At 43.8% G+C, this 19,978-nt stretch overlaps 1 protein-coding gene across 4 annotated transcripts in view; it reads left to right on the top strand.

Moving 5' to 3' along the window:
* LOC100329480 (lysyl oxidase homolog 4) overlaps positions 1-19,978 on the top strand; it is a 32,290-nt gene that overhangs the window by 3,218 nt on the left and 9,094 nt on the right. The window contains exons 1-7 of one of the 4 annotated variants that reach the window (XM_087274207.1): positions 272-353; positions 1,772-2,035; positions 3,037-3,596; positions 7,116-7,330; positions 17,198-17,236; positions 17,934-18,132; positions 18,485-18,665. In XM_087274207.1, coding sequence (XP_087130333.1) covers positions 1,789-2,035; positions 3,037-3,596; positions 7,116-7,330; positions 17,198-17,236; positions 17,934-18,132; positions 18,485-18,665 — 1,441 coding nt within the window. In that variant the 5' untranslated portion in view covers positions 272-353; positions 1,772-1,788. Of the gene's footprint in view, positions 1-271; positions 354-1,771; positions 2,118-2,882; positions 3,597-7,115; positions 7,331-17,197; positions 17,237-17,933; positions 18,133-18,484; positions 18,666-19,978 lie in introns of those variants that run through there. The other 3 variants (XM_087274208.1, XM_087274210.1, XM_087274209.1) reach the window with 3 other exon arrangements.

The raw sequence follows: 19,978 nt of genomic DNA, 5'->3' as shown, positions 1-19,978 counted from the left end.
TGTTTTCTTCTGAGATCTTCTTCAAGAGAGTGTCCAGCAAGTGTATAAATAAATGCCTACAAATAGATTGTGAACTGCTGTATTCTGAATCAAGGTCAGATTGAGAGAGTGTGTGTCCCTTTAAAAGTGGACTTTATAAAACAATTAGGTTGGGGAAAAAAGAGCTTTGACTTTACATAAACAGAGGAGAAAGTGAGAGCGAGAGAGAGAGAGAGAGAGAGAGAGAGAGAGAGAAAGAGAGTGTGTGTGTGTGTGTAAAAGAGAGAGTTGTGCAGTTGTTTGTCAGGGCTGAACTCTCTCTCTCCGCCTCAATCACTCTCAGTCCTTCTCCTGCTCTCGTCCTCCGTCTACAGGTGAGTGCAGATGATCATCTTTTTCTTCTTCAGGTTCTTCATCAGCTCTTGATCTGATTCTCTGTGTGTGTGTGTGTGTGTGTGTGTGTGTGTGTGTGTGTGTGTGTGTGTGTGTGTGTGTGTGTGTGTGTGTGTGTGGATTAGAGCGTCTCTGTTAGCTCTCCTTCATCTGTATTGAGATATTCTGGCATGATTAATAATGGAATATTCTGCTTGAGGGACGCCTCATCCAAAAATACTAATATGTGAACCATTTACTAACACTAACCTGGCTCCAGCCTTTCCTGAGTTTCATTTGTCTGCTGAACACTAAAGAAGATATTTTGAAGAATGTTGGAAACCACTGACTTGGATAATAGAAAAAAGAAATACTGTAGTCAGGGTTACAGGCTTCTTTCCTTCAGAATATCTTCATTTGTGTTCAGCTGAACAAAGAAACTCATAAGGACGAGTTAATGAAGACTTTATTCATATTTGTGGGTGATCTGTCCCTTTAACTGAAATAAAGATGAATAGAGGCAGACAGGATCATTCTCATCATTCTTCAAATCTGCTGCTGAACACAAAAGAAGATAGTTTGAAGAATGATGGAAACGTCCACAGTATGTGTTTATAGTGCATTATATTGACAGGAAATGGTGATGTAGGTGATACGAGTGATCTAAATTAGGATTTTGGGCTGAACTGTGACCTTTAGTGTTGAAGCTGCAGTTTTCAGTCAGTTAATTATATGTGTCGGACTGGAATGTGTGTGTGTGTGTGTGTGTGTGTGTGTGTGTGTGTGTGGTTTATTCGCCTGTGGTTGTGTTTGGGTTGCTTCAGTTGTGTAGATCTTTGAGACACACACACACACACACACACACAGCTGTAAATGTGATGATGAGGGCCTGACGGACCGCTGGAATATTCACACATTCAGATCAAACAGGCTGATTCTGGATCAGTTTGAGTCACTCTAAAGAGCTCCTATTATACAAAATCAACCTGTGGAAGCTGTTTGGTCAGAGTGTGTGTAGTACAGAGTGTCCACAGTCATATAAACACAAGATATATATATATATATTTAAATATCCTAAAATTAAATCAGGATGTCCACCCCGGTGTTTTTGAGGCGGACCGCATTGTGATGAAGCAGTGTGGTTTCCCCGCCCACTGATATTGATTGACAGGTGTGTATTTACATGTCTAGGGTTAGGGTTAGGGTTTACAGGTTTATAACACCGGGCACGGTTTAATGAAGTAAACACAGTGAAACTGGTGTGTATGAGTCAATATGAAATTCATAAAAGACACACGCGAGACTGATTAGACATCCTGTACACTGCACACACTGCATCTGTCACAGAGAGGATGTGACAGGCTCTACATCAGGCAGTGTTTTGTAGACGGGCAGTAACGCGTGCTCATCCTTCACTCAGTCACTCTGCAGGTAAAGATGTTCCTCCGTCTGCTGCTGCTGCTGCTGGTGTCTCCGCTGGCGCTCGCTCTTCCCGGGTTCCAGGTGCGTCTGGTGGGCGGCCGGAGCCAGCTGGAGGGCCGCGTGGAGGTGCTGTATAACGGAGCCTGGGGGACGGTGTGTGACGACGAGGTCAACATTAAACTCGCTGATGTGGTGTGTCGAGAGCTGGGCTTCGCTCGCGGGCTCACCTGGGCTCACAGCGCAAAGTTCGGCGAGGGGCAAGGTAAGATGGAGAAATCCACGTCCTGTACTGATTACTGGATCATGAGACTGAAACTGATGAGAGTGTGAGGTGCTTCACACCGGCCGCATGCTTTCGCTTTAATCAAACTCCAGTTTTCCCTTCAGTGCGGTTGGTTTGGGTTTGGGCAGGTGAGAACGTGGCAGTCGAGGAGCATTATAAGGAAACCAGACGAGCGTACTGACACCTGCTGGAAGAGGCGATCTCAGTACACTTTCTAGTGAACACTAGAGAGGTTGGTTGTGGTGAGAACATCAAATGAAAATCAGTCATCAACAAAAGCAAACACACCCAACCTCAAAGAGTGCGGAGCATGGCAGAGTTTCAGACTGCTCGAGTCAGCTGAGCTGTTAATACAGGAGGGGGACAGTACATGTTGACTGTCTTTGTTCTCCATTTGGTAGGGCTCATCCCTATGCCCTAAATCAGGGATGTCAAACTCAGTTCCTGGAGGGCCGCAGCTCTGCACAGTTTAGTTCCAACCCTAATTAAACACACCTGATCAAACTAATTAAGTCCTTCAGGCTTGTTTGAAACCTACAGGTAAGTGTGTTGAGCAGGGTTGGAACTAAACTGTGCAGGGCTGCGGCCCTCCAGGAATTGAGTTTGACACCCCTGCCCTAAATGGCTTCAAGTGAGAGGGGTGGATTTGAAGGGGTTAGGGTATGGAGGAGAGCTCGTCTGAATAGAACACAGTCTGAAAATTAACCACATGTCCAGGGGCAGAGCTGGGGGTAATGCATGGCCTGTCTCGCTGGCCACCCCACTCGTCCGTGACTTCCAGCCCCCTCCTCTTCACAGCCCCTGACACCCCTCTGAAAACTCTCAGCCTCCGCCAATGACTATGTCTCATGCATTGGTCTTGGTCCGCTTGAAAGAACCGAACCGCAGGTGTGAATGCACCCTAAAGTTAAACTGCTGGTTTGTTCTGAGAGTCTTCTGCTTGTGTTGCGCTGCCGTGACTCTGACTCTGCTCTCCACAGGCCCGATCTGGCTGGATAACGTCAGGTGTTCAGGCTCGGAGAGCTCCCTGTCGGAGTGCCGCTCTAACGGATGGGGTGTGAGCGACTGCACTCACTCTGAGGATCTGGGTGTGGTCTGCAGTCCGGATCGGCCCAATCAGGGCCACATGCCCCGGTACCATGAGCCGGTCCCACCAGCACCTCCGCAGACCCCCAGCACTCCTCCATCCAGCAGTTGGAGCCGGCAGCGCGGACACGAGATCGCCCTCCACCGCGGCAGCCACGGCCCTGCTTCCCCACACCTGCACGGACACCGCATTCAGCTGCGCAGGAACGGGCTAGAGGGCGGCGCCGGTACCACTCGCGGCCGGGAGAACGGGCTGCCCCGAGGACACCAGCTGCCGGAGTTCCTACGCAACAGAGCCGCCTACAGGAGGACCCTGGAGGAGCCAACCAGCCGGACCACACGCTACCCAACCCGGCCCACCGCCCCACAGCCACTGCACAGCCCTCAGAACCTGCAGAACCAGGAGACCCACAGCAACAGGGCAGACCTGGACTTCACCGACACATACGAGCAGGTGACACTTCACACAGAGCATCAGAAACACTGAACAATCAGGGAGAGATTAATCTGACAATGTCAACACACTGCACATCTGACAAGACACAGCGGTCCACACAATTCCTTCATGTTGTCCCAACACAAATAATCTAAGTTAACTCAATTATTATTACAGTTTTAAGTGAATTAAACATAAAACAATTCAGCTGTCTCGCCACAAAATGTAAGAAGTGTGTTGGTTCAACTCAATAAGTAGTTAAAACAAGCAGCAGCAGAAGTTTATGAGTGTGTTGAAGCAGTCACAGTGCAGTCACTCATACACATGAGCATCAGGGCCTGACCCTCACTGCTTTGATCAGCAGCCGCTGTGGCTAGTAGATTTCCAACATTACTAGCCACTCGCCATTTTCACTAGCCACACTTTTATTGTTGGGGAAATATATTTAATATGCATAAGTTTGGCTTTGACATGCTCAAATGACTTGATTTAGATGTTGTGTCCACATGCATTTACCTTTTTGTGTGTGTGTATGAACTTGATCAATGTGCAAATGTGTTGTGGTTTCATAGTGTCGCATTGCAATTCATTTTTATTTGACAAGACTTTAATTTGTCTCTGACAAATAAATGATTATTTCTTAGCCATACATGTTAAATAATGTGTCAAAAAAGCTGAATATAGCTGTATACATACACTGTTTATTAAACAAACTTTTCTTCTAGAAAAATTGACATTTTAGAAATAATTATTGTCAAAATAAAGCACAGTCTGTGTCCCGTCTAAAGGTCTCAGATCACCAGTTTAATAAATGGGGAGTTAATCCACTAGTGTCTGGATGCAGCCTTTATGATGCAAGCTGAGACTGCATCATTCAGCAATGCAACGTCAGACACAATGCACTCAAATAGAGTGAGTGACGTCACTGTGAGGGGTGGGGTTAGGGGAGGGGTTAGGTGAGCGCATTAAAAAGCATTGGATGCAGCTCAGATTGCACTGCACCAGGTCTGCAGCCAGACCCCCTCTCAGATAATCTCTTATTAAAGCAATCTTATTGTACAAAATATAATTAAAGCATATTAACAAAAATAACTAAGCAGAAGAAAGCAGGTGTGTGATAATGAAAGGTCGGTCGCGTTACCGTTAGGCCTGTTCGTAATCTGGTTAAAGAAGGCTGAAAGTGAAAGCAGTGACCGCTGCTGCTTATAAACATACAGATTTTACTAAATCAGGTCTGGGGCTCTTCATAGGAGGACTGTGGGTGCACGAGCATCTCCGTTTGCCAAGTCTATTTCAAGGAGAGCTGATCGCACCCTTGCGTTTCCAGACACAGTTGCCTCTCGATAGGAAACGAGAGCGCACACGCTTTTTAAACAGCCGCGCGCTTCACCTGCGCTTCATCCTCTCATTCCGTAATCAGCTGCTTTCTTTTGCTCGAGCAATCACAGTTGTTTTTAACAGTCCTGCTGCTTCTCAACACTGAGATCACATTTGCCTGCATACTGGACCATCTGTATTGTCACCCTGCTTTTAAGAAAACTACAGCTTAAAATGATTTCCAGCCAGACAAAGTGGCTAGTGGGAGAGACTGTCTCACCTGCCACAGCTGAAACCCACCTGCATTTGGTGAGTTAGCGGGAGTTAATGTCAAGCCCTGATGTGCATTATATTCTGATAATTCAATAACCCAGAGTGTGTTACTCCCAAATTCTTAATTCCATTTACTGTAAAGCCGCTGTTCAGGAGAATACCTGCAACATACACACACTGCTTCACACGCAGAGCTTGTGATCATTAAAAGCTAACTCTGGCAGAGGAATATGCACAGCTTTAAGCAAAAGCAACTATTTAAACTTAAATGTTTATTAAACTTTATTAAATCATCATGTGAGCCATGATCAATAATAAACACGTGTGTTCTGGCAAACGTTCACTATTGTTTCTACAACCAGCAGCAGTTTCTTCCACATGTCCTCCAGAGCCTTCTGTTCTTCCACACACTGAGACAAAAGCTCTTCTCCTCCAAATATGTCACAATAAAAGTAAATCAGTAGACTAGTAAACAATATGCTCTTGTGTTCAGAAATAATGAGTCTAAACTAAGTGAGTTTTCCCTTAAAACAAGCATCTAATCTGCCGATGGGCTGAGCAGAATAACCCGATATCAAAGCCAAAACAAGAGAATTGTGCTGAAACTCTGCATTCTTCATTATTTCTGAAAACAAGCGATGTGTTGTGCTGGTCTAGAAAACTCTGACTGAGTTAAGGATTTTCAGAGATTTAGACTGAAACAGGACAGAAACTCAACCATAATGGAGAATACACAGAATGCTGTAATCCACCACGGCTGACGCTGTTCTCCTGCTGTAATGATATATCCCCTCATACCCCACAAGCTCTCAGTGGAATATTCCGGCTATTAATAGGATTAATCAGTAGGTGCTGCAGATTGGTCTGAACTGCTTAACCCCATCTGAACCCTCTGTAACCCGTCTGCAGTGATGGTACTGTCAGACCTTCAGTGTAAACACTGTGAACCGCAGCGCTCAGAGTCGTCTGATGATTGACAGCCGTCTCTGGAGGATCCTGATTGGCTGTTTGAGTTTTCCTGTCTGAGAGCCGGATTACAGGCCGATGTAAAGCCGTGGCCACAAACACAGACTATCACTGCGCTCCAGTATCAGACCACAGACACTCCGACAACAGCAGCTTCAGAAAGAGCCGGCTCAGGAGATCACATGACAGGAGTGTCACGAGCGGTGTGTTTACATCCGCCTGCGCTTGACATTATATTGCATTTAACACTTCATGGAGAGACCACAATAGTGTCTGGCTGCAGCCTTTATGATGCGAGCTGAGACTGCATCACTCAGCGATGCAACGTCAGACACAATGCACTCAAATGGAGCGAGTGACATCACTGTGAGGGGTGGGGTTAATAAGCATAGGATGCAGCTCAGATTGCATCTGCACCATGTCTGCAGCCAGACCCCTCTCAGATAAACAGCGGAGATGACAACATCTTTTCTTTTTCCCTCAGCTTAGTCTCTATTGCAGAGCTCGCCACAACTATTCCAGCATATGTTTTACACAGTTGATGCCCCTCCAGCTGCAGCCCAGTACTGGGAAACACCCATACACACTTATACACTACGGCCAGTGTAGTTGATCAGTTCCCCTATAGCGCATGTGTTTGGACTGTGGGGGAAACCGGAGCACCCGGAGGAAACCCACGCCAACACGGGGAGAACATGCAAACTCCACACAGAAACACACACTGACCCAGCCGAGACTCGAACCTTCTTACTGTGAGGTCACAATGCTAACCACTGAGCCACTGTGCCGCCCTTATTTACTAATGTTTTATGCAATATTCCAGTTTTGTGTCTTAATTTAATTCACATCTTTGAATGATGAAGCTCAAAATCTACTAGGACACACACACACACACACACACACACACACACACACACACACACACACACACACGCACACACACACACACACACACTGTTAATAAGCTGTTTCTGTCTTCAGTCTGCCGTGTCGGTCCGTCTGGAGGAGGTGCGTCTGCGGCCCGTGTTGTCCAGCACACGCAGCGTCACCATGGTAACAGAAGGTGTGGTGGAAGTGAAGCATGCTGGGAAATGGAGGCATGTTTGTAGTCTGGGCTGGGACGCGAGCAGCAGTCGTGTGGTGTGTGGCATGCTGGGATTCCCTTCAGCCGGACAGCATGATGCGCGTGTGTATCGGTGAGTTTCACTGCCGCCTGAACCTTTTACTCTGTTGAACACAACTGAAGATATTTTAAGGAGAGTTGGAAACCGGTAACCATTGATTTCCATAGCAGGAGGAACAACACTATGGAGATCAATGGCTACAGGAGTCTAACATTCCTCAAAATATCCTCCTTTGTGTTCAGCATACTGACACTTAAAGAACTTTGGATGATCAGTAAATAAAAGAGTTTTGATTTTGGGTGAACTGTCTCTTTAAATCAAGAGTTCACAACCACATGACAGGTTAATTAGGGGTGACTATACACTTAGCGGCCACTTTATTAGGTATACCTCACTAGTACCAGGTCGGACCCCTTTAGTCTTCAGAACCGCTTTAATCCTTCATGTCAGAGATTCAGCAAGCTGCTGGAAATATTCCTCAGAGATTTTGCTCCATATTGTCATGATAGCATCACACAGTTGCTGCAGATTTGTCGGCTGCACATCCATGATGCCAATCTCCCGTTCCACCACATCCCAAAGCTGCTCTATTGGATTGAGCTCTGGTGACCGTGGAGGCCATTTGAGTACAGTGAACTCATCGTCATGTTCAAGACACCAGTCTGAGATGATTGAGCTTTATGACATGCTGCGTTATCCTGCTGGAAGTAGCCATCAGAAGATGGAGACACTGTGCTCATAAAGGGATGGACATGGTCAGCAGCAATACTCAGGTAGGCTGTGGCGTTGATGCTCAATTGGTACTAATGGACCCAAAGAAAATCTCCCCCACACCATTACACCACCACCACCAGCCTGAACCGCTGATACAAGGCAGGATGATCCATGCTTTCATGCTGTCTGAGCCGAGCATCTGAATGTGTCAGCAGAAATGGAGACTCATCAGAGCAGCAACGTTTCTCCAATCTTCTATTGTCCAGTTTTGGTGAGTCTGTGTGAATTGTAGCCTCAGTTTCCTGTTCTTAGCTGACAGGAGCGGCCGTCTGGCACCAATAACCAAGTCTCTTAAATCCCCTTTCTTCCCCATTCTGATGCTCCTCTGACCTGCAGCAGATCCTCTTGATCATGTCTACATGCCGAAATGCAGTGAGCTGCTGCCCTGTGATTGGCTGAGTGGACATTAGTGTTGGACAGGTGTACCTAATAAAGTGGCCGGTGGTGTGGTCAGACACTAGTGAGGCAGCAGGGCTCAGGCTGAGGGTTATACTGAATGATCAGGGCAGTGGATGAGGCTCTGGAGCACAGCGGCGTCAGTAACTCCAGTGTCGGCTACAGCAGCAGAGGAGTTTCCTTCACAGCATGTTTCTAAGCGTCTCCTGGATAGTCCTGATGAGAGACTCTGATGTTCCTCCGTCTGTGTGGTTGATGTCAGCAGAGTCAGGAATAGCAGCATGTGCTAAAACCAGCTCACATGCTAACCGCTAGTCACAGCTAATTATCAGATAGCAGTGGAAACATCATCAGTGTCTCGACTCTGTGTGTGTGTGTGTGTGTGTGTGTGCGTGTGTGTGTGCGTGCGTGTGTGTGTGTGTGTGTGTCTGCCTCTTGAGTGTGCCTGTATTAATCTATCTTGTGTTTGTGTGTGTGTCTGTCTCTTGTGTGTCGGTGTGTGTGTGTGTGTGTGTGTGTGTGTGTGTGTGTGTGTGTGTGTGTGTGTGTGTGTGTGTGTGTGTGTGTGTGTGTGTGTGTGTGTGTGTGTGTGTGTGTGTGTGTGTGTGTGTGTGTGTGAGTGTGTGTGTGTGTGTGTTGTTGAGTGGCGTGCGCTCGTAGCAGGACAGTGTGTGCCGTGATGTTTAGAGGATCTGCCCTGACTGATCAAACACACACAAACACACTCCATCAGCTGCAGGAAACGGCTAACACTGAGCGCTCTGTTCACACACACTGCAGCGCTGACACACACACACACTCACACTAATGACCTGACAGAGTGTGTGCGTGTTAGCGAGAGAGAAAGCGAGAGAGATTATATGAGAGTGTGTGTGTGTGTGTGTGTGTGTGTGTGTGTGTGTGTGTGTGTGTGTGAGAGAGAGAGAGAGAGAGAGAGAGTGTGTGTGTGTGGATGTTTGCTTCTGTGTGTGTTGCTGTGTGTGTATGTGTCTTGTCCACTTTGTGTGTCTTTGTGTGTGTGTGTGTGTGTGTGTGTGTGTGTGTGTGTGTGTGTGTGTGTGTGTGTGTGTGTGTGAGTGTGTGAGTGTGTGAGTGATCTGGAGCATGTCGGTGACCTGAAGCAGCAGCAGTCTGCAGTGATGTTCCCAATAGTGTATTTGGGTCAGAGCTGAGGCGTCCCGTTCTGGTGTCTGTGTGTGATTATGGGTAATTAAAGCGTCTGTTTTAATGTCAGAATCCTGTCAGTGTCAAACCACACACACACACACACACACACACACACACACACACACACACACACACAGATCTCGAGTGCTGATTGTTGATCAGTGCTGATGCTGAGTGTTGTGAGGAATAAACATGTCAGATGGTGGTTCAGCAGGATCTGGGCTGGGTGTGTGTCTGTCCTCAGCTCACTCTTCACTGTTGGTTGGTTTTCAGAGATCAGTTTTGGTTTTCAGATGTTAAAGTCAGATATTTGACTCTATAAAGGCTGAATATTGCGCTGTAGACAGAGATGGACAGGTTTGCCTCTTGTAAAACTCTTTATTTCACTGCTGATTACAGAGAAAAGAGATTTGACTGCAGTCCCTCATGATGAAGAGATGGACATACAGACAGACAGACAGACAGATATTATTGGCCCCTTCAGCAATATTAGTGTTGGATTGTCTCCAGAACAAACCACTGTTATACAATGACTTGCCTAATTACCCTAACTTTACCCTAATTACCCTAGTGAAGCCTTTACATGTCGCTGTAAGCTGAACACTAGTGTCTTGAAGAATATCTAGACTAATATTCTGTGCTGTCTTCATGATACTGACTGTAGTGTTTAGTACTGTTGTGTCTGAGGCGTGTTGTTAGGGCTCTTTGTTGAACAGCACTTGGCGATTATCATTAGATGAAGGCTGAGATGCCCCAGTTCCCTCAGTAGTGTGCAGTGTTTAGATGTTCACTGTTCTGGAAAGCTGCAAACATCCTGAGGAGCACACTGATGGGTTGCAGAGCGCGGCTGAATATTCGCATTGTTCCCCGAACACTGTATTTATTCCAGAGTGGTAAATGACCGGTTGAGTGTCAGTTTGGGTTTAACCTCTGGAGTTTGTGTCCTGACTATATTAAACTGCAGCCGCAGGGAGATTGTGTGTTTCTGCGAGTGATTTTTAATAGCCGGGTTCAGTCTTCAGGACTCCACCCGATTCTGCTCCAGCAGGAACAAACTCTGACTGACGGAGCTTTCTACATCTCCAACATCACCCTAAACACAAGACATTAATCCATCAGTTCTGGATAATGTCACGCATTATATCCCGCTCTCTATAATAATATCCAGATGTTCATTTAGAGACATTTTAGCCTTTATTAACTTAAGAACTCAGATTATACCTATTTCTGACTGTCTCCATCTCCGCAATCATACATTAGGCTTCAATCAACATCAAATAATTAAGTCTGATTACACATTTTCTGTTTTCTGTTACTGCAACTCGGTTACCATCAACTCTGTTACAATCAACTCTGTTACCCTCAACTCTGTTATTGTCAACTCTGTTACAGTCAACTCATTGTCAACTCCGTCATCTTCAACTACGTTATCATCAACTCTGGTACTGTCAACTTATAGTCAACTCCGTTATCTTTAACTTCATTATTGTCAACTCCGTTATTGTCAACGCTGTTATCGTCAACTCTGTTACTGTCAACTTATTGTCAACTGTTTTATCATCAACTCCGTTATTGTCAAATCGGTTATTGTGAACTACGTTACTGTCAACTCTGTTGTTGTCAATTCTGTTATTGTCAACGCTGTTACTGTCAATGCTGTTAAAGTCAACTCTGTTTTCGTTAACTCTGTTACAGTCAACTCATTGTCAACTCCGTTATCTTCATCTACGTTATTGTCAACTACGTTATCGTCAACTCTGGTACTGTCAACTTATAGTCAACTCCGTTATCGTCAACTCTAGTACTGTCAACTTAGTGTCAACTCTTTTATCGTCAACTCCGTTACAGTCAACTTAGTGTCACTCTATTATCGTCAACTCTGTTATTGTCAACTCTGTTATCGTCAACTCCATTACAGTCAACTTAGTGTCACTCTATTATCGTCAACTCTGTTATTGTCAACTCCGTTATTGTCAACTCCGTTACTGTCAACTTAGTGTCACTCTATTATCGTCAACTCCGTTATCGTCAACTCCGTTACTGTCAACTTAGTGTCACTCTATTATCGTCAACTCTGTTATCGTCAACTCCGTTACTGTCAACTTAGTGTCAACTCTATTATCGTCAACTCCGTTACAGTCAACTTAATGTCAACTCTATTATCGTCAACTCCGTTACAGTCAACTTAATGTCAACTCTATTATCGTCAACTCCGTTACAGTCAACTTAGTGTCAACTCTATTATCGTCAACTCCGTTACAGTCAACTTAGTGTCAACTCTATTATCGTCAACTCCGTTACAGTCAACTTAATGTCAACTCTATTATCGTCAACTCCGTTACAGTCAACTTAATGTCAACTCTATTATCGTCAACTCCGTTACAGTCAACTTAGTGTCAACTCTATTATCGTCAACTCCGTTACAGTCAACTTAGTGTCAACTCTATTATCGTCAACTCCGTTATTGTCAACTCCGTTATTGTCAACTCTGTTACTGTCAACTTAGTGTCACTCTATTATCGTCAACTCTATTATCGTCAACTCCGTTACAGTCAACTTAATGTCAACTCTATTATCGTCAACTCCGTTACAGTCAACTTAGTGTCAACTCTATTATCGTCAACTCCGTTACAGTCAACTTAGTGTCAACTCTTTTATCGTCAACTCCGTTATCGTCAACTCCGTTACAGTCAACTTAGTGTCACTCTATTATCGTCAACTCTGTTATTGTCAACTCTGTTATCGTCAACTCCATTACAGTCAACTTAGTGTCACTCTATTATCGTCAACTCTGTTATTGTCAACTCCGTTATTGTCAACTCCGTTACTGTCAACTTAGTGTCACTCTATTATCGTCAACTCCGTTATCGTCAACTCCGTTACTGTCAACTTAGTGTCACTCTATTATCGTCAACTCTGTTATCGTCAACTCCGTTACTGTCAACTTAGTGTCAACTCTATTATCGTCAACTCTATTATCGTCAACTCCGTTACAGTCAACTTAGTGTCAACTCTATTATCGTCAACTCCGTTACAGTCAACTTAATGTCAACTCTATTATCGTCAACTCCGTTACAGTCAACTTAATGTCAACTCTATTATCGTCAACTCCGTTACAGTCAACTTAGTGTCAACTCTATTATCGTCAACTCCGTTACAGTCAACTTAATGTCAACTCTATTATCGTCAACTCCGTTATTGTCAACTCCGTTATTGTCAACTCTGTTACTGTCAACTTAGTGTCACTCTATTATCGTCAACTCCGTTACAGTCAACTTAATGTCAACTCTATTATCGTCAACTCCGTTACAGTCAACTTAGTGTCAACTCTATTATCGTCAACTCCGTTACAGTCAACTTAATGTCAACTCTATTATCGTCAACTCCGTTATTGTCAACTCCGTTATTGTCAACTCTGTTACTGTCAACTTAGTGTCAACTCTATTATCGTCAACTCCGTTATTGTCAACTCCGTTATTGTCAACTCTGTTACTGTCAACTTAGTGTCACTCTATTATCGTCAACTCTATTATCGTCAACTCCGTTACAGTCAACTTAGTGTCAACTCTATTATCGTCAACTCCGTTATTGTCAACTCTGTTATTGTCAACTCTGTTACTGTCAACTTAGTGTCACTCTATTATCGTCAACTCCGTTATCGTCAACTCCGTTACAGTCAACTTATTGTCAACTTGGTTACCTTCAACTCCGTTATTGTCAACTCCGTTATTGTTTACTCCGTTATTGTTTACTCCGTTATTGTTAACTCCGTTATTGTTAACTCTGTTATTGTTAACTCGGTTATTGTAGATTCAATTACCATCAACGGCATTAGTCAACTCATTGTCAACTCTGTTATTGGTCTTTACTGGGTTATTCAACAGGTTTCCTTTCACATCTAAGCATCTTGCCTTATTTTAGAGTCCTCATTGTTCAGGTCACTGTAAATGACACATTTGCTGTAGGATTGTTTCAGGTCCAGTTGGATGACTGTAAAATGCCTGAAATGTTCCCTCAGTTCTGGAAGGAGTGCTGTGTGCAGTGTTTCCTCTCAGCCTGTGAATGTGAGCTGTTATTTTGCGGATTGCATCTTATCGTTGGATCAGTGTGTTTAAACATCATAATTCACTGTTTTTGATGGCCTCAGAACATCCACTTTCCTTCTCTGAAGAGGAACTGAAGCAGGATGTTAGTTTTGATGATCACAGCATGATTGTTAAGTGTGCGCTGTGTTATTGTACGGGTCTGTTTAACGCTGATCTGCAGACAGACATGATCAGGCGTGTGTGAGTCGCGGTTTTGATCTTCAGGATGTAAACTCAGTGATTGTCTGTGGTGTGTTTTCATGTATGCTCATGTTTTGACTGATGATTGTTCATTAATGCTTCTTCGTTTTCCTCTGGGTGTGTCTGTGCTCTGGTCATGTGACACTCTCAGCCAATCACAGCTCTGCATGAATCTGCTGTTGATGTGGCAAATAAGTGGTTTCCTAAAGTCTTGCTGCCAGCCGGACCACCAGCACACACACACACACACACACACACACACACACACACACACACACACACAGACAGTCTATATATATCATGCTACTGGATGATGAACACACACATGCTGCTTCTGCCACTCACCACGCTACATTTCCAACAGCACGATGCTATCATGGTACTTTACTAGCTATTTTTATGAGTGTTTGTGTGTTTCCATGCGACACAAAGAGCTCTGTGTGTTTCAGCAGGTGCTTGTGGGTATTTTTAACTGCTGCTTTAATTCATTCACTCTTAAACTGCACATTAGGACACAATCTGTGCATGATTTCAGCGCTGGGAAATAAAGTGTGTGGTAAAATCTAATGAGTTCTGTAGCATGACGTGTTTTTGTAGGACAAAACCCAGAAACAATTACTTTGATCACTTTGGGCTGCATCATGCTGAACTCTCTTTGTTGAAAAGCCTGAGATGAGATGAAAATAGTAAAGCAGAGCAGTAAAGCGCTACTGTCGGGTTTAAAGCTTTTACTATGACACGTCTGAACAAGTCTGTTCTTAATGGGACTACAAACTCCCCACACAGCTCTTTATTCAATACATAATACACTCACTAGTCAACAGGTAAACCATCTGATTGTTAGTTAACCCACTAGTAAAAAAGATAACCTCATCGAATCAACAATCAACAGGTAAACTCGTTTAGTCACTAGTCAACAACTAACTCATCTAATCCATAGTTAACTCATTAGTTATTCAGAAAACTCCTCTATTGAACTAGTTGTCTCACTTGTCAACACACTAACCCATCTAATTATTAGTAACTCACTGAGCTCATCTAATCAATAGTTAACTCACTAGTCAACAAGTAAACCCATCTAATCATTAGTTAACTAATTAAACTACTCTATTCACTAGTCAACTCATTAGTCAACAAGTAAACCCATCCAATCATTAGTTAACTTATTACTAACTCATTAAACTTCTTTAATCTCTAGTCAACACATAACTTTATTTAGTTGTTAGTAAACTTAATAGTAACTGACTAAACTCCTCTGAAAAACCCATCTAATCATTAGTTAGCTCACTAAACTCCAATTACTAATCAACTCACTAGTCAACAAGTAAACCCATCCACTCATCAGTTAACTCATTAAACCACTCTATTCACTAGTCAACTCATTAGTCAACAAGTAAACCCAACTAATCATTAATTAACTTATTAGAAACTCATTAAATTTCTTTAATTACAAGTCAACTCACTAGTCAACACATAACTTTATCTAGTTGTTAGTTAACTAACTAATAGTTTACTAAACTCCTCCAAGTAAACCCATCTAATCATTAGTCAACTCACTAGTAACTCACTTTGCTCATTTTGTCACTAGTTAAATCATTAGTCAACAAATAAACCAATCTTATCATTAGTTAACTAATTACTTACTCATTAAACTTCTTTAATTACTAGTCAACACACTAGTCAACACATAACTAGCTGTTAATTAAATTAGTAACTGACTACACTTCTCCAAACAAACCCATCTAATCATTAGTTAACTTATTACTAACTCACTAAACTCATCTAATAACAAGTCAGCTCATTAGACAACTAGTAAACCCATCTATTCATTAGTTAACTCACTAAACTAATCTCTCACTAGTCCACAAGTAAACCCATCCAATCATTAGGTAACTTATTACTAACTCATTAAACTTCTTTAATCTCTAGTCAACACATAACTTTATCTAGTTGTTAGTAACTGACTAAACTCCTCTGAAGAAACCCATCTAATCATTAGTTAGCTCACTAAACTGTTATATACACTATTCAACTCACTAGCCAACAAGAAAACCCAGCTAATTATTAGTTAACTTACTAGTAACTAATTAGTAACTGACATCTAAACTTATCTAAAGAAACCCATAATATGTTAACTCACTTAACTTCTCTAATTACTAGTCAACTCACTAGTCAACAAGTGAACCCACCTAATCATTAGTCAACTCACTAAACTATTATATTCCCTAGTCAACTCGCTAGTCAACAAGTAAACCCACCTAATCATTAGTTAACTTATTAGTAACTCACTAAACTTTTTAAATTACTAGTCAACTCACTAGTCAACACATAACTCAATCTAGCTGTTAGTTAATTAACTAGTAACTGACTGAACTCATGTAAAGAAACCCAGCTAATATTAGTTAACTCACTAAACCCCTTTATTAACTAGTCAACTCACTAGTCAACAAGTATACCCAAAATCATTAGTTATGTCAACAGTGACTCATTAAACTAGTAATCAAATGTAGTTAACATAACTTTGTAATATGACAACATGCAAATGTCCTGTTAGTTCTGCTGCTGTACTGAAGATGTCTCATGTCAACAGTGTAGTGAACCTAGCTCAACAGTGCCCTTACTAGTGCACAAATTCAACCACTCGACCCACTGATGAACAGTTCAGTAAGGAGCTGATTGAGACGCACCCGAAGTCTGCAGAGTAAATCATGATATACATATATAAATATGACTAAAGCAGAGCTGCTCTCCTAAACCCCGCCCCCACAGACCTGTCAGCCAATGGGAATGCAGTGCTGTCTGTGGTCAGGGTTACAGGAGTGTAGCGTCTGTCAGAGTGATTTCACAGACACACACACACACACACACACACACACACTCACACACACACACACACTGAGAGCTTCTGTTTCCAGAGCCGATCAGATCTCTCCCGGGCCTCATTCTGTGTGTTCTCAAGCAGATCCTCCACATATGTGCAGAGGAAACACGAGCATGAGGGTTTGGCGGAGCTCTGGGAACATGCAGATCTGTGTGTGTGTGTGTGTGTGTGTGTGTGTGTATGTCTGCGGACTCCAAACCAGTCTGTGCCTTACAGTCACACTGTTTGTTTATCATTGACCATTCTACAGGGATGCCTATATATATATATGTGTGTGTGTGTGTGTGTGTGTGTGTGTGTGTGTTTGTGTGTGTGTGTTTGTGTGTGTGAGAGACATGAGACTGACACATAAACAAGCTCTGTCACTCGTCTGAATCCTGTTTATTTAATTCTAACCAATGTATTTGTCTGTTTGTGTGCTTTGATTGTCCTCAGGAAACTGTGGGACTCTAAGATGGAGGATCCAGCCGTGAGGTATGAATCTCTCATTCACTGTTTCACACTATCAATAACAGTAAGAGAACACATGACCGGAGCTGTAGACGCAGTGTGGTTTGAGGTCAGCATGTGAAGCGCAAAAGGAGGAACTCGCTTATTTTCAGCAGCAGAATACTGAGAAAACCTGCTGTATTCAGTGCTGCTGAGTGTGGGATGATGATATTTCACATATAAATGACTTTAAACATGATATCTTATCATTAATTAAATAAATTCCCTCGGTTATATAATCAGTTGATGAATGATCAGTTCCCCTATAGCGCATGTGTTTGGACTGTGGGGGAAACCGGAGCACCCGGAGGAAACCCACACCAACACGGGGAGAACTCCACACAACTCCACACAGAAACACCAACTGACCCAGCCGGGACTCAAACCAGAGACCTTCTTGAAGTGAGGCCACAGTGCTAACCACTGCGCCACCGTGCCGCCCACACATATAACTATTGAAAAGTGTTGCTCTTCTCTCTGACGTGGATCTGGCTTATCCAGCAGAATGAACCGCTAGAGGTAAATGTGTGTCTATACAGTGCAGAACTAGTTTAACCTCTGCTATAGTAATCTGTGTTAAACAACATTTAATAACAGAATGAAATGTTCCCCGTCATATTGAAGGATTTGTTGTGTGTGTGTGTGTGTGTGTGTGTGTGTGTGTGTGTGTGTGTGTGTGCAGGTCTACAGTCAGTAAGAAGCAGTTCTGGGTGGAGCGTGTGCAGTGTTCAGGCTCAGAGGTGTCTCTGGCTCAGTGTCGGGCTCTGCTGTCTGTGTCGCGCAGTGATGATGTCCCCTGTGCTGGAGGCATGCATGCGGTGGTGCGCTGCGTTCCTGGAGCTCAGTTCGACACAGACTCCACCTCCAGACGCCCCATCAGCGTGAGCACCTGCGCCCGGTCACATACAGCATGTTCAGCGTTCCCCTGCAGCATGACTCTCCATTGAGTTCCCCTCAGTGTTAATGCAGTAATGCAGCCCACATATCAGCAGCAGTCTGTCATCATTCACCCTGAAACTCTTACAGTAGACACACTCACTCTACAGTTTGACTCCTCTTTGGTGATGGTGCTGCTGTTTTCCTCCATTATAATCAGTTATTGACTACAGCTATTGACTATTGATCCTGCAGGCCTCAAAATCAGCCCAGAGTGATGAAAACACCCAGCAGCACACGTGTTAATGTAATATCTCATCCTGTGTGTGTGTGTGTGTGTGTGTGTGTGTGTTGCAGGCGGCGGTGCGTCTGAAGGCGGGTGCGCGGGTGGGCGAGGGCCGTGTGGAGGTGCTGCGTGAGGGTAAATGGGGGACGGTGTGTGACCGGCGCTGGGATCTCTCCGCGGCCAGTGTGGTGTGCAGAGAGCTGGGCTTCGGCTCCGCCAGAGACGCCCCACGTGGAGCACTCATGGGTCAAGGTAACACACACACACAGCATTAACACTCCTGCTGTCTGTAAACCAGTGTGCACTACTACACCCTGAGGGTCAGAGCGAGCCGCCTTCACTACACCTCTACAACACAGCAGATCAGTCCTGCAGGGCCGGTGACCGGCTGAGGTGAGCTCCAGCTTGCTTCAACACACTTGCAGGGATCTTTCTAGTACATCTAGTGAGAGCCTGATCAGCTGTTCAGGTGTTTGATTAGGGGTGGAGCTAAAATATGCAGGACACCGGACCACCGGGACTGAGTGTGGACACCCCTGGTTTAGCAGGACAGCATTCATAACTGATAAAGCAGCAGATCATTAGTGTGTGTGTGTGTGTGTGTGTGTGTGAGAGTGAGCGTGCGTGCGTGTGTGTGTGTGTGAGAGTGAGCGTGCGTGTGTGTGTGTGTGTGTGTGTGTGTGTGTCAGTAGTATGGCTGTTGTACATGTTCAGTCGTGATGGGAATGGGGAGTAATTGTTTGTTTTGTAATGTTGTGCTCATTTAGAAAACATCATTAATCTTGATGATTAAACTCTTTATTGTTCAGGGTTTTCTGCCGTTTCAAACAGACTCAGTCATGGTCAACAGGAGGGTCAATGGGAAATTCTATCATCATTTACTCTGCTTAAAGGGTCAGTTCAGCCCAAAATAAACTTCTCACCATTAACTGAGCGTTTCTGAACTGGGTCAAGACCTGCGTCAGCTTCTGCTGAACACTACCGGCTCTATTTTGACGGTCCATGCGCAAAACGCAGGGTGCAAAAGCTTTCAGGGCGTGTCAGGACGCGTTTTTGCTCATTTAAGGACGAGAAATCTGCCTTGCGCCGTGGCACATGGTCTAAAAGGGTTGAGTTTATTTTATTATTGAGTTATAGGTGTGATTTAAGAATAAACCAATCAGAGTCTCATCTCCCATTCCCTTTAAGAGTCAGCTGCGTCGCGCCAAGAGAGCATTCACTATTTACAGGACGCAAAGTAAGTCTAAGTGGAAAAAATAAGCATTTCACAAGCAAACAGTTAACAGTTTATTAACAGAAAACAGTTAAACAGAGACTCTACTGCTGAGAATGAGAGATAATGGATCTACTTTCACTTTCACTCTTGGATAGGGAAACCTTTACGCACAGACATCATTTAGTCTATAAATAAATAATTTTGTTTGTTAAGCGCAAATATTTGTTTCAAAACTATTTCTAAATTCAGTTCTAATTTCCAGCAAACGAATAAATGAACAATAATAATGAAGTGTGCTCAAACACCTGAGTTATATCCTAAAACACATGCTGTGCCCCATATGCTCTAA

This window comes from Danio rerio, chromosome 11 (genome assembly GCF_052040795.2).
Source record: "Danio rerio strain M-AB ecotype USA chromosome 11, GRCz13ab, whole genome shotgun sequence".
NCBI classification, from domain to species: Eukaryota; Metazoa; Chordata; class Actinopteri; order Cypriniformes; family Danionidae; genus Danio; species Danio rerio.
The sequence above is the reverse complement of the archived record's forward strand: the minus strand, read 5'-3'. Positions and strand labels throughout refer to the sequence as shown.